The sequence below is a fragment of the Theropithecus gelada genome, chromosome 1, assembly GCF_003255815.1.
Source record: "Theropithecus gelada isolate Dixy chromosome 1, Tgel_1.0, whole genome shotgun sequence".
NCBI lineage: Eukaryota > Metazoa > Chordata > Mammalia > Primates > Cercopithecidae > Theropithecus > Theropithecus gelada.
The window spans coordinates 72,533,696-72,547,222 of NC_037668.1; the positions used below are offsets into that span (position 1 = coordinate 72,533,696).

General features: G+C 51.5%; 1 protein-coding gene across 5 annotated transcripts in view; it reads right to left on the reverse strand.

Moving 5' to 3' along the window:
- Positions 1–1,315: 1,315 nt before the first annotated feature.
- TMEM53 (transmembrane protein 53) overlaps positions 1,316–13,527 on the reverse strand; it is a 23,886-nt gene continuing 11,674 nt past the window's right edge. For 2 of the 5 annotated variants that reach the window (XM_025380696.1, XM_025380712.1), the window contains exons 2-3: positions 9,175–9,296; positions 1,316–3,177 (exon numbers count right to left, since the gene is read on the reverse strand). In XM_025380696.1, the coding sequence (XP_025236481.1) occupies positions 2,617–3,177; positions 9,175–9,296 (683 nt within the window). In that variant the 3' untranslated portion in view covers positions 1,316–2,616. Of the gene's footprint in view, positions 3,268–9,174; positions 9,297–13,527 lie in introns of all 5 variants that reach the window. The other 3 variants (XM_025380687.1, XM_025380706.1, XM_025380720.1) reach the window with 3 other exon arrangements.

Here is a 13,527-nt window from a genome sequence, read left to right on the forward strand (position 1 = left end):
GCTCTAGGTTAATTCTTTATTGATGCAGAATCGTCAGCTCATTAATCACAGAAGAGGTCAGAGCTTGGGGGAACAGAGGGGATGCAAGCTCTATCCCCCAACCTAGGGCAGGAGTGGCCACAAGCTTGGTACAAACACAAGCCCCAGGCCTCTATCCCTTTCTGGTCCCCTGAAACATACCAGAGACCACAGTGGGATCACCCTATCTGCCTCTCAGGCTTTTGTTCTATTCTCCATATGTGTCTCTAGTGACCATCATCCCAGTGTAGCTACTGCCTAGATTCTCAAATGGAAAGAATGGAAACCCTATCATCCAGGATGGACCTTCAAGTCTCCCATGTGCTCACAGAACCGAGGCTGGGCAGCTAGCACTGGAGAGATGGCACTTTGACCCCCACAGCTCCCCACTGCCAGTGAGGTAGCTCAACTTCAAATGTGCTCAGATGTGCTCAAAGCTACATGTAAGTCCTCACCCACAACAGAAAGCTGTTTGGAGAAAAACAGTCAAGGCCCCAGAGTAACTCCATGACTCCAGACTTGCTTTGACACCTTGCTCACCAGGCCCATCTGCCCAAATCCCCAGCCTTAGTTGCCCATTTTCTCTGGGATACCCACAGTGAATTCCCCAGAATTGGGTCCAGTTGGCAGCTTCTGCCACCCCTTGCACCCAGATGAAGCACAGACAAGTCCCCCTTGGAGCCCAGCAAAGGCCCTTCACAGCCCCTCACCCAGTTTGATGGCACCCAATATCCTGAACACAGGGATCCTGGGATCCTAGGAATGTACACAGTCTCTGTCAAGCGATGGCTGAGGGTTTGGGAAAGAAACAGATTTGGAAGAGAAGAGTGAGTAGGTGAGGGCAACAGAGAGATGAAGAGGAGGCTCTTAATGCCCAGTTCCTGTCAGGCTGACTTCTTTGATGTCTTTACTCTCCCCTCCCACAGGCTTGGACTCAGTAGGTCCTTGATGGCTGGTTACCGCCACCCTGGGGGCCATATGGTCTCTAAAGGAGGCCATTAACCCAGAGTGAGGGCATTCCGCCGAAGCCCGCCCTGCTGTGGGAGCCTTGAGCTGTCTCATGGCACAGGCTGCACTGCCACCTGTTGGCCATGGCTAGGAATGCAGCCACACAGCATGGGAATCCCTGCCACCACCATAGTGGGGACTCACCAAGGACTGATGGGATGCAGACAGAACGCGGCTCTGGGGACAGAGGGTCCATCATCCCCGAGAATATCAGGAGTCAGCTCCCATCCAGAGCTTTTCTAGCCATCTCCTTCACTACCCCCTAAGCCCCTTGATCACCACGGTAAGCTCATTCAATCAACAAATATTTATTGAATACCTACTACATGGCAACATTGTGCAGTAGTGACTTCTAGACTGATAAATGATACTGAACTATCAGGCTGCCTAGAGAGTATTCACCTCTCCTGCCTAGAGAGTATCTAAGTGGGTCTCCCTTCCAGGAGATGAAGGAGTTTGCTATTTCAGCCCCAAATCCCCTTACCCTGGTTCTGGTCTTTAGGGCTTGGGAGTTAGCTCGTCCCAGCTCCTGTTACAGTGCTGCTGCCTTCCCGCCCCCCACTCTCTGGCAACTTTCAGCTTGCAACTTTCCCAGATCCAGCGGCTTCCTAGCAAAGTGTGGTAGAGCCAGGCAGGCCCTTAACCTCTGCATCCTTAGCTCCTCATCTGGCTTCTACCTCAGACTCTGAGTGAACTGCCAAGTGGGACCCATGTGGATGGTACTTCACACTGTAGGGCTTCGCCCTGCTGGAGCAAAGACCATAGCCCCTATCCGCAGCCTGACGCTACCCCTGACCGAGATACCTTCTCTCTGACATCTCCCCACAAAGCTCACCTTCCATTCAAGGAATCAAAACTCAACTCTGGCAACAGGCACAAAGTTTCAGTTACGCAAGATGAAGTTCTGAATTATGCAAGATGCAAGACTATTCAGTTCTAAAGGTCTGCCGTGCACATAATCTCTTAAATTTTAAGTATCGTACACACAATTTTGTTAAGAAGGAAGATCTTGGCCAGGCGTGGTGACTCACACCTGTAATCCTAGCACTTTGGGAGGCTGAAGTGGGAGGATCACTTGAACCTGGGAGGTTGAGGCTGCAGTGAGCCAAGACTGCACCATTGGACACTAGCCTGGGTGACAAGAGTGAGACCCTGTCTCGAAATAAATAGATAAATAAATAAGTAAAGAAAAAAAGAGAGTAGGTCTCATGTTAAATGTTCTTACCACAGTTTAAATTTAAAAAAATCAACTAAGGCTCACCCTCAACACCCCCCTCCGTTTGTCAACCTTTCCAGCCTGCATGCCACAGGAATCAGCAGCCTGACTGTTGTGCTTGTCCAAAGACAAATGACTACAAGGCTCCCACAGACACATGCCCAGGCACTCCTGCCCTCTAGGATTCGGTGGTAAGCAGACCACCAGCAGACGGAGGCCCCCAGGAGACAGGCCCATAGGAATTTTCTACTTAGGGGACTGCAAAGTCCCAAAGGGCTACAGAGAGTTGAACCAGAAGAGTGCCCCACAGATGCAGGTTGTGGGGAGGCGTCAGACATTTATTTCTGGAGCAGAGGTGAGGTGGAGCAATGACCTCAGCAGTGGACACAGTTGCGCATGAAGTCGACACAGAGGCTTGTGTAGTAAGTAGGGTAGTCACGGAGGTGGCTGACGTGTGCAGATGACACGAAGTCCACAGAACGTGCCAGGACCCGACGTGCCAGGCGTGCCTCCACCATGCGTTCTACATCTCTGGCCGGGACTACTTCGTCAGCCCTTGAGTAGAGGTAAAGTTCAGGCCAGCGAGAGCCCGCGTCCTGTAGCCTGTCATAGAAGTGGGTGTGGAAGAGGGCTGTGATGGGAGCAAGCAGGACATGGAACAGGACAACCACCAGGGCAAAGGCCACCAGCAGCAACAGGCGCAGCACGGCAGCCCGGTGCTCCAGGATGGCTGCCAGGGCCCGCAGAGCCCCTACCAGGTTGCTGTCACCAGGAGCGCTGTCAAAGATGGTGCCCACCACACGCAGGTGACAGAAGCGACGGGTCGGCAGGAGCTCCAGCACGTAGCGGTACAGCATGACGCCACCGTTGCTGAAGACATGGAAGAGCAGGGGCTCCTTCTCAATCTCATAATCAAAGAGCAGCTCGAGCAGCTTCTGGGCCAAAACACGAAGTGAAGGGATGCCCAGCGACTCGGAGAAGAAGACCATGTGCCACGGGGCTGTGTATCGGATTACAATGCAGCCCTGGGGAGAGAGGCCCGGTCAGTCCTCACAGATGAGGTGGGGGTAGTGGGTACAAGCTAAGGTCAGAGGGGCCCAGCAACCCCAGCCTGCAGGACGTAAGCCATGGGCCCACAGAGTCAGCAATGCTCTGGGTCCTGCTTCAGCCTGAGCCCGCTAGCTCGCCGCCCACAGACACAGGTGCCTTCTGAGGGGGGAAGGTAGACTCAAGGCCCATTTTTGGACTAATTGCTTCATGCTGGCCAAGCCCTCTTGACCTGTAGTGGTATTTGAGGCCCAGAGCCCGAAGCATGTACTGGAGACATCTGGGCTGACCAGAGGAAGTGTCTTTACTCTGGTTCCCTCCTGTCTGCACCCCACCCTCCCATCCTAAGCCTTGCACATTTGGGGCGGGGCCTCACTGCTTGGCTATACCCTGCCTCAGCACCTCAGATCTGTACTGTCCCTGCCTCCCAGACACAAGTAGTACCCCCATGAGACCAGTACCCGAGAGGTGGCCTGCAGGCCCCAGCCCTGACCACCAGAGGCCACTTCTGAGCTAGACCCACATCACTGTCATCACTGGTCACTGTCACCTTCCCTCTCTCCCAGGCTCCTAAGAACAGGGTCCATACTCTCTGGACTCAGGGACCTGACACCCAAATGTCTCTGGTTCCTAGGCCTGGGATCACTCCTCATACTTGTTCTGAAATTCCAAATACAGTAAACACTTATTCCCCAAATTCTAAAATCTGGGCCCAAACTCCCTGTAGGCTTCTATGCTCCTCATGCCTGGGCCAAGGGTGCCACAGTCTCCACACAGGTCCCCTTCTAGGTCAGTTAGAAAAGCCACCATGCCCGGCTCCTAATCCCCTCTCATCCTCCTATTCCAGAGACAAAGGGCCCTTTGTAGGGGGAATGTGACTTTGGAGAGTGCTGGGGTCAGACAGGTCTGGGTTCAACTCCTGGCACCACTATGTATCAATAGTAAGAACAAGGAACAGCTTACTACTTTCTTTTTTTTTTTTTTTTTTTTTTGAGACGGAGTTTCACTCTGCCACCAAGGCTGGAGTGCAGTGGCCGGATCTCAGCTCACTGCAAGCTCTGCCTCCTGGGTTTAGACCATTCTCCTGCCTCAGCCTCCCAAGTAGCTGGGACTATAGGCGCTTGCCACCTCACCCGGCTAGTTTTTTGTTTTTTGTTTTTTTTTTTTTGTTTTTTTTTTGAGACGGAGTCTCGCTCTGTCGCCCAGGCTGGAGTGCAGTGGCCGGATCTCAGCTCACTGCCAGCTCCGCCTCCCGGGTTTACGCCATTCTCCTGCCTCAGCCTCCTGAGTAGCTGGGACTACAGGCGTCCGCCACCTCGCCCGGCTAGTTTTTTTTTTTTGTATTTTTAGTAGAGACGGGGTTTCACCGTGTTAGCCAGGATGGTCTCGATCTCCTGACCTCGTGATCCACCCGTCTCGGCCTCCCAAAGTGCTGGGATTACAGGCTTGAGCCACCGCGCCCGGCCGTTTTTTGTATTTTTTTAGTAGAGACGGGGTTTCACCGTGTTAGCCAGGATGGTCTTTATCTCCTGACCTCGTGATCCACCCGTCTCGGCCTCCCAAAGTGCTGGGATTACAGGCTTGAGCCACCGCGCCCGGCTGGCTTACTACTTTCTGAGTCTGGGTCCCCATCTATAAGATTATGGTGAAATTGGGATAACACCCATCTCATAAGGTTATGGGTAAAATTAAATGGAAAAAAAAATGTATCTCAAATGACCAAAGCAGCGCCTGACACAAAGTAAACTCTCAACCAATAGCAGCAGTAATTAGTGACGTGGTAGTAACAAGGAGAAAATCGTATGCCCACAGTAGTTAAATGACCCATGGCTAAGCAGGGATGGTCAGCAGAGGTACCTTGCCATCAGTCGCCTGACCTCCTAGCCCTGGAGTGCCTAAGCATCCCTCCCAAGACTCTGAAGAGGAGGCTGCTTAAGGCTACCCACATTCTCCCAAATGCTCAAATCCGACAGAGGCCTTTCAGTCCCCACTGTATGTTTCTCCCTGGCAGCATCTGGAATCCCACACTCGTAGAAATATCTTGCAGCCCAGTCTCTTCAAGTCAGTAACATGAAAAAAAGGGGCTGTTCTACAGCCTGGACAACATAGTGAGACCCCATCTCTAAAAAAGAAAAAAAAAGGCCGGGCGCGGTGGCTCAAGCCTGTAATCCCAGCACTTCGGGAGGCCGAGACGGGCGGATTACGAGGTCAGGAGATCGAGACCATCCTGGCTGACACGGTGAAACCCCGTCTCTACTAAGAAATACAAAAAAACTAGCCGGGCGAGGTGGTGGGCGCCTGTAGTCCCAGCTACTCGGGAGGCTGAGGCAGGAGAATGGCATGAACCCGGGAGGCGGAGCTTGCAGTGAGCCAAGATCACGCCACTGCACTCCAGCCTGGGCGGCAGAGCGAGACTCTGTCTCAAAAAAAAAAAGAAAAAAAAAATGGTCAGGCACAGTGGCTCACGCCTGTTATCCCAAGACTTTCGGAGGCCGAGGTGGGCAGATGATGAAGTCGGGAGTTTGAGACCAGCCTGACCAACATGATGAAACCCCGTCTCTACTAGAAATAGAAAAATTAGCCAGGTGTAGTGGCACATGCCTGTAATCCCAGATACTTGGGAGGCTGAGGCAGGAGAACTGCTTGAACCCGGGAGGCAGAGGTTGCAGTGAGCCGAGATCACGCCATTGCACTCCAGCCTGGGTGACAGAGCAAGACTCCATTTCAAAAAAAAAAAAAAGAAGAAGAAGAAAAAAATACTAGCTTGGTGTGGTGGTGCATACCTGCAGTCCCAGCTACTTGGGAGGCTGGAGGCAGCATGATTACTTGAGCCCAAGAGTTGAGGCTGCAGTGAGCTATGACTGCACCACTGCACTCCAGCCTGGGTGACAGAGCAAGACATTTAATCTAAAATCAGGTGGGGAGGGGAACAGTTCTGGATTTAAAAGAGCCTTAAGAAGAAACAAAATAACTAAATGCAATGTATGATCTTAGATTGGATCCTGGTTTGGGCACATCCACTGTAAAGGATGCTTTAGGGACAATTAGGGAATCTGAATATGGACTGGAAACTACATGAGATGAAACAAGAAGGTGGAGATCATGATCTGAAAAAAGCAGGATACAAAGCAGTACATTCAATAGGTCTCATGTAGGTAAAGAAAATATATACTCCCCAAAAAAAGCTGGAAGGATATACACTAAGTATAAATAGAGATCATCTCGAGGTGCTGGAACATGGTGTTTTCATTTTGTTTTGTTTTGCTTGTTTTGTTTGAGACAGGGTCTCACTCTGTCACCCAGGCTGGAGTCCAGTGGCACAATCACAGCTCACTGCAGCCTCAACTTTCCAGGCTCCGGTGATCCTCCCACCTCACACTGCCGAGTAGTTAAGACTACAGACATGCACCACCGTGCCTGGCTAATTTTTTTAATTTTTTTGTGGAGATCAGGTTTCACCATGCTGCCCAGGCTGGTCTCAAACTCCTGGGCTCAAGTGATCCTCCTGTCTCAGCCTCCCAAAGTGCTGGGATTACAGGCATGAGTCACAGCATCCACCCTGTTTTCTTTTAAATAATAAAATATTAGAGTTTTGGATTGGACTTTTTTTTCTCTACATTCATCCTGTCCTCCCTATTGGAAAGTCTTCCTTTCTAAGACTACCCCTCCCCCAACCCTGCAACCTCAACACCTCTGCCTTCTCTGGGATCTTACTCCATCTACTTTCTCCCTCGTGCCTTCTGCCCAAATAGCATCTTTACTCCCGCCCTGTACAATGGCCCATTTCCCAAAGGCTCTTTCTGCAGATTCTGTCACACCTTCCTGGGTTTTCAGATCCATCTCTAGCCACTCTTCCTTTCCTCATAGGACCCTCTTCATCTTCCACTCCATTAAGTTTGGGTTCCTCAGGACTGTCCTAGGTCCCTCTTCTGTCCCTCTACACACTCCCTGGGGGATCTCATCCACTCCAGAGCCTATGGATTCTCTTCTAGTGTTCCTGTCTCAAAAAACACACTCCCCTCTACCCAGGAGGTACCCAGCCAGAAACCTGGCGAACCTGGGAATCTCCCTATCCCTGTGCCCATGCCCAGTCTCTCATTAAATTACCATTCTACCTCCTGACAAGCTCCTCAGTCCATCACTTTACCTCTACTGACGCTCCCAGCTCCAAGGTCCTGACTACCCTCTGTCCCTGGATCATGGCAAGCCCCTCTGAACTCATTTCTGGCTTCCAGCTCCGGCCCTCCAATCTCCCCGCTACTCTGCAGCAAGGGACTTGGTTTGTTTTGAGACAGGGTCTCGCTTTGTTGACCAGGCTGGAGTGCAGTGGTGCGATTTTGGCTCACTGCAATCTCCACCTCCCGGGTTCAAGCGATCCCTACCACCTCAGCCTCCCTGGTAGCTGGGACTACAGGTGTGCGCCACCATGCCCGGCTAATTTTTGTATTTTTAGTAGAGACGGGGTTTCACCATGTTGGCCAGGCTGGTCTCTAACTCCTAACTTCAAGTGATCTGCCTGCCTCGGCCTTCCAAAGTGCTGGGATTACAGACATAAGCCGCTGCGCCAGGCCAAGAGGGACTTTCTGATTCACGAATCTAACATCACATCCCTGCTTAAATCCCCTAAGGACCCCCTCCAAGCCCCACCTCTTGCCGGGTACCTGTCCCTTCGTTCTTCATCCCAGCCACACTTGACTATTCCTGGTCCCCTGCCTGCCCTCAAGGATCTCAGGCTAATAAAGAGCCAGACAAGCCGAGCCCAGTGAGCAGAACGCAGAAGCAGCTGACACTGCCCGCAGAGTGAGGCTGTCTGTAAAAGGCAACACCAGAGCTCCAGCCTCGGAGCTGGGGAGAGGCTTCAAGCCCAGAACTACATTTTCCCCCAATCCCTCTGCCATTCCAGGGCCACCACACACCTCGGGCAGGTGGGATGTGGATGTGAGTGAGTGGAGGGATGCCGAGAGGAAGGGGGCTCAGCTGGCCTTTCTCCCAGGTGCCCCCCACTGCTCAGTCCAGGGCTTCCAGCTGGCAGTCGGAGCTGTCTGTATGGGTACCCCAGCAGGAGGCTGTTTTGGGGAGAGATCTGGGGAGGGGAGGGTGGAGTTGGAGGCCCAAGATGTGAGAGAGGCTTCCAAAATATAACCAGGTCCTGCTAAGGTCCTCTGCAGTTACCACAGTCTCTATATGCAACTCTTGGTTGGATGAGAAGAAGCATCATCTCTTTTCCAAGAGGCCCTACTAGTCTGGGAATGTGAAAGGTGCCATGGGCAGTCACAAGACAGAAACTCACCTGGTGGGAAAGGAGGAGGTCCTGGGAGTACAAGCTATGCCCAGATACCCAGTCCCAGCTCCTGCTGCCCGCAGAGGCACTGACCAGTTAACAGGGACGGGAGCCTGGGCCAACTCCACAACTGTGAGGCACATCAAGTGTGGGCTGCCCACTGTGGGATGCAGGGAGGAAGGAAGGGGAAGCCATCAGGAGACCAAAGGGGTCACACCAGGCCACAGAGCTGGCAGCCAAGTGGGGATAATCCCACCAAGTCCCTATAACCCCATGGCCTTCCTCACAGTTTTTGTTTGTTTGTTTGTTTTGAGACGGAGTCTCTGTCGCCCAGGCTGGACTGCAATGGCACAATCTCTGCTCACTGCAACCTCCACCTCCCAGGCTCAAGTGATTCTCCTGCCTCAGCCTCCCAAGTAGCTGGGATTACAGGCATGCACCACCATGCCAGCTAATTTTTGTATTTTTAGTAGAGACGGGGTTTTACCATGTTGGCCAAGCTGGTCTTGATCTCCACAGGCTGTTCTTAAAGCCATCCCCAGGCCTGCCTCAAAGGTGGTCAGCCCTCACGGCAGCTCAGGGGTGAGGGCACCAGAGTACTCACCCTTTTGTGGTAGATGGCGCTGTACTTGGCAAGGTTCTTGTCCTTGCAGCCACCCCAGCCCAAGAGAATCACCACAGGCTGCCGAGTTTCTGCCTCCTTCCCACCTGGGCTGGGGATGTTCTCTGAAACACAGATGTGGACTGTCAACACCAGAGCTGGGGTGGGGGCGGGGGTGACTGCCCAATCCAGAGCTAGCAGCACTCTGGCTGCTGCAGGCAGGGAACCAATGGGTGCCAGGCCCAGGCATCCTGCCAGCACGTATGCACCAGCTCCCACCCCATGCTGCTCCAGCTCCTTCCTGTTGGCCTCTCAGGAGGCACCGTGGGGTCACCGGACAAACCAACACAAGAGCACCTTTCTTTAGAGACTCGAAGACAGCGCAAGTGAGGAAAGTAAATACCTTCTCCATGCCCTTTCACCTTCTGATCCAGGGCTCAGCGAACTACAACCCCAGGGTCAAACTGAGCCCACTGTCTATTTTTGTATGGCCTGCGAGCTAAAATAATTTTCACACTTTTAAATGGTTAAAAAAAATCAAAAGAATATTTTGTGACACGTGAAAATTATATGGAATTTAAATTTCAGTGTCCACAAATAAAGTTTTATTGAAACATGCCACACTCATTATTTACTTAGGGTCTATGGCTACTTTTACACTAGGAGCAGCAGAGTGGAGTAGTTTCAACAAGATCAGGTGACTCGCACAGCCTAAAATACTGACTGGCCCTTTACAGAAAAAGTTTGCCAGCCCCTGTTCTAATTCCATGAGCAGATGGAAGAAGAGGGTCTTTTTTGAGATGGAGTCTTGCTCTGTCACCCAGGCTGGACGGCAGTGGCACAATCTCAGTTCAGGGCAACCTCCATCTCCTGGGTTAAAGCAATTCTCCTGCCTCAGCCTCCTGAGTAGCTGGGATTACAGGCGCCCACCACCACGTGCAGCTTTTTTTTTTTTTTTTTTTTTTTTTATAGTAGAGGAGTTTTGCCATGTTGGCCAGGCTGGTCTTGAACTCCTGACCTCAAGTGATTTGCCCACCTCAGCCTCCTGGGAAGAAGAAGGTCTTAAAAGGAGAAATGGATGGGACAGTGCAGGCAGGGACATGAGTTTGACTGACTCTGACATGTACCAAGCCATCTACCCTGTCCTGCCAGAGAATAACAACAGCCTATATTTATTGAGGTTTAACCCTTATAACAATACTCTAAGGAAGGTCCTCTTATTACAGATGAAGAAACTGAGGCAGAGTGAGGTTAAGGTACTTGTCTAAGCAAAGTGTAGGGCTGGGAATCTGGTCCCTGCTCCCCACCCTAAACTACTCCAGCACCATCTGTGCTGCCACCCCATCCACAGCTGGTGATATGCTAAGAGGCACAAGCCAGCCGCCACCACCACCAGGGCTGCCTTTAACGAAGCCTCCCTGCAACCTTGTCAAACAGACCTCATCTCATTTCCCCTGCAAAGTGAATACCCACCCCCTCAGGGGGACTTCTGTACAAGGACCGTCTGTAGCCAGTTAATCTGCCCTCCCAAAAGGGCCGGCATGTACCCTTCCAAGGACCAAGCCACTTGGCTATGCTCAGCTGCCACCCTGAAATTTATGGATGCCGGTGGTGACCTGGCAACAGTAAATTTCAAGGCTAGTTAAGAGGATGGTAAATATAAATCACTAACCTTTGGACAAAAGGAAGACAACAATTTCCTGTGGAAATTAATGTGATTGAAAAGTTCAATGTTCCTGCTCTCTAGTGGTGGTGACTCTGGCCTTCGGAGATTAACTGCCCGCAGCGGTGGGGGTCCCAGGCCTGGTTGCAACTCAGCCTGGAGCAGAAGCTGCCAAAGCCTCGGTCCCCTGCTGACACCTGCCAGCCCTCCCGGCCTCCATGGTTGCTGGCTCGGCCTCTGATGAGGGACAGTCCCACAGGTCTATCTCAAGCAGCTCCAAATATTCTCACTACTTTTCTCAGCCTAGTGTCCCCATCTTCTGCCAGATGGCTCTTCACCTGCACTGGCCTTTCTGGTGGAAAGGCCCTGGGCCTCAGTGGGGTCCCAGCCCAACCTTGCTGGGTGTGACTCTGCCCACGAGGCTCGGGCTGCGGCGGCCTCAGGGAGGGTAATCAGCAGCTACCGTTTGAACCTGCTTTTCCATTTCCGAGACCCAGTAACTCGATTTCCAAGACCCTGTTCTGGGAGGCTCCCTTACCTCTGCAGCTCTCTGAGAACAGGTTCCCCTTCCCCTGCCTACAGGGTTTCTCCCACGTGCCACCACCGAGACACCAGCAAAGGGCTTTGGGATTTATCGCCAGTACAGAGAAAGCAACCAAAGGAGGTCACATCCCCTGGTGGCCACGGGATGTCAAGGCCAGCCCCCACCAGCAGAGATGGTGTACTCCCAATTGCCAGAGGTTCAAACAGCTGCTGCTGGGCTTCCCAACTGCCCCTCCTCCTGAGGCTGGGACTTGTAACTCCGTTTTGCTGGCAACCTTGGCTTTACCAACTCAGGCAGGAATGACTCTTCATCCTCCATGAAGGTAAAGAAACCCTCGGAATACTGGCACCCTGGACAGACTGCCTACTCCCATAGCCCAAGCTTTCTGTAATATTCTTTATTGATTTCTTTATTTTTGGAGACATGGTCTCGCTTTGTTGCCCAAGCTGGAGTGCAGTGGCACAATCACAGCTCACTGCAGCCTCACTCTCCTTGGGCTCAAGCGATCCTTCTACCTCTGCCTTCTGGGTAGCTGGGACCACAGGCACGCGCCACCATGCCCGGCTCATTTAAACACGCTTTTGTTGTTGTTGTTTGAGAAGGAGTTTCACTCTGTTGCCCAGGCTGGAGTGAGTGGCGTGATCTTGGCTCACTGCAACCTCCACCCCCTGGGTTCAAGCGATTCCCCTGCCTCAGCCTCCTGAGTAGCTGGGATTATAGGCGCCCACTACACCTTGCTAATTTTTTTATTTTCAGTAGCGACGGGGTTTCACCACATTGACCAGGCTGGTCTCAAACACCTGAGCTCAGGCAATCCACCCGCCTCAGCCTCCCAAAGTGCTAGATTACAGGCGTGAGCCACCGTGCCTGGTCAAAAGTAATTGCTGTCGCTATTTTCTTTTTTTTTTTTTAATTTATTTATTATTATTATACTTTAAGTTGTAGGGTACATGTGCATAACGTGCAGGTTTGTTACATATGTATACCTGCGCCATGTTGGTCTGCTGCACCCATCAACTCGTCATTTACATCAGGTATAACTCCCAATGCAATCCCTCCCCCCTCCCCCCTCCCCATGATAGGCCCCGGTGTGTGATGTTCCCCTTCCTGAGTCCAAGTGATCTCATTGTTCAGTTCCCACCTATGAGTGAGAACATGCGGTGTTTGGTTTTCTGTTCTTGTGATAGTTTGCTAAGAATGATGGTTTCCAGCTGCATCCATGTCCCTACAAAGGACGCAAACTCATCCTTTTTTATGGCTGCATAGTATTCCATGGTGTATATGTGCCACATTTTCTTAATCCAATCTGTCACTGATGGACATTTGGGTTGATTCCAAGTCTTTGCTATTGTGAATAGTGCTGCAATAAACATACGTGTGCATGTGTGCTGTCGCTATTGTTATTTACTGCCACATCAGGATCATGATTCTTCCACCCTCTTGTACAAACTCCTCCCCTTTTTTTTACTTATTCTGCTGGCGATATCACCCTCTTCCCATCCTGCTGCTGACATCTCCAGGCCTCTGGCAGCTAACTTTGAGGCACTGAAAACTTTGGCCCCTGGCTGGATCTCCCACTCTATTCAGACTTAACAGAATCCTGTACAACCAATCAAATATACCTTGTTCCTAAACCATTACAAACTTCTCCAGCAAAAAGTGCTAACACACACAGCATGGTATGTCAGGCACTATTCTAAGCATTTTACATATCAACTCATTTATTATTCACAACACACCTGTAATCCCAGCACTTTGGGAGGCCAAAGCAGGCAGATCACTTGAGTCCAAGAGTTCAAGACCAGGTTAGGCAACACGGCGAAACCTCATCTCTACAAAAATTAGCTTGGCAAGGTGGCACATGCCTGTAGCCCCAGCTCCTCAGGGTGCTGAGGCAGGAGGATAGCTTAAGCCCAGGATATCAAGGCTGCAGTGAACCAAGATCATGCCACTGTACTCCAGCCTGGGTGACAGAATGAGACCCTATTATGAAGGGAAAAAAAAAAAAAAAAAAGAGAGATTAGGTTTCTCCATGTTGGTCAGGCTGGTCTCGAACTCCTGACCTCAGGTGATCAGCCCGCCTTGGCCTCCCAAATTGCTGGGATTACAGGTATGAGCCACTGCACCTGGCCTTTTTTTTTTTTTTTTT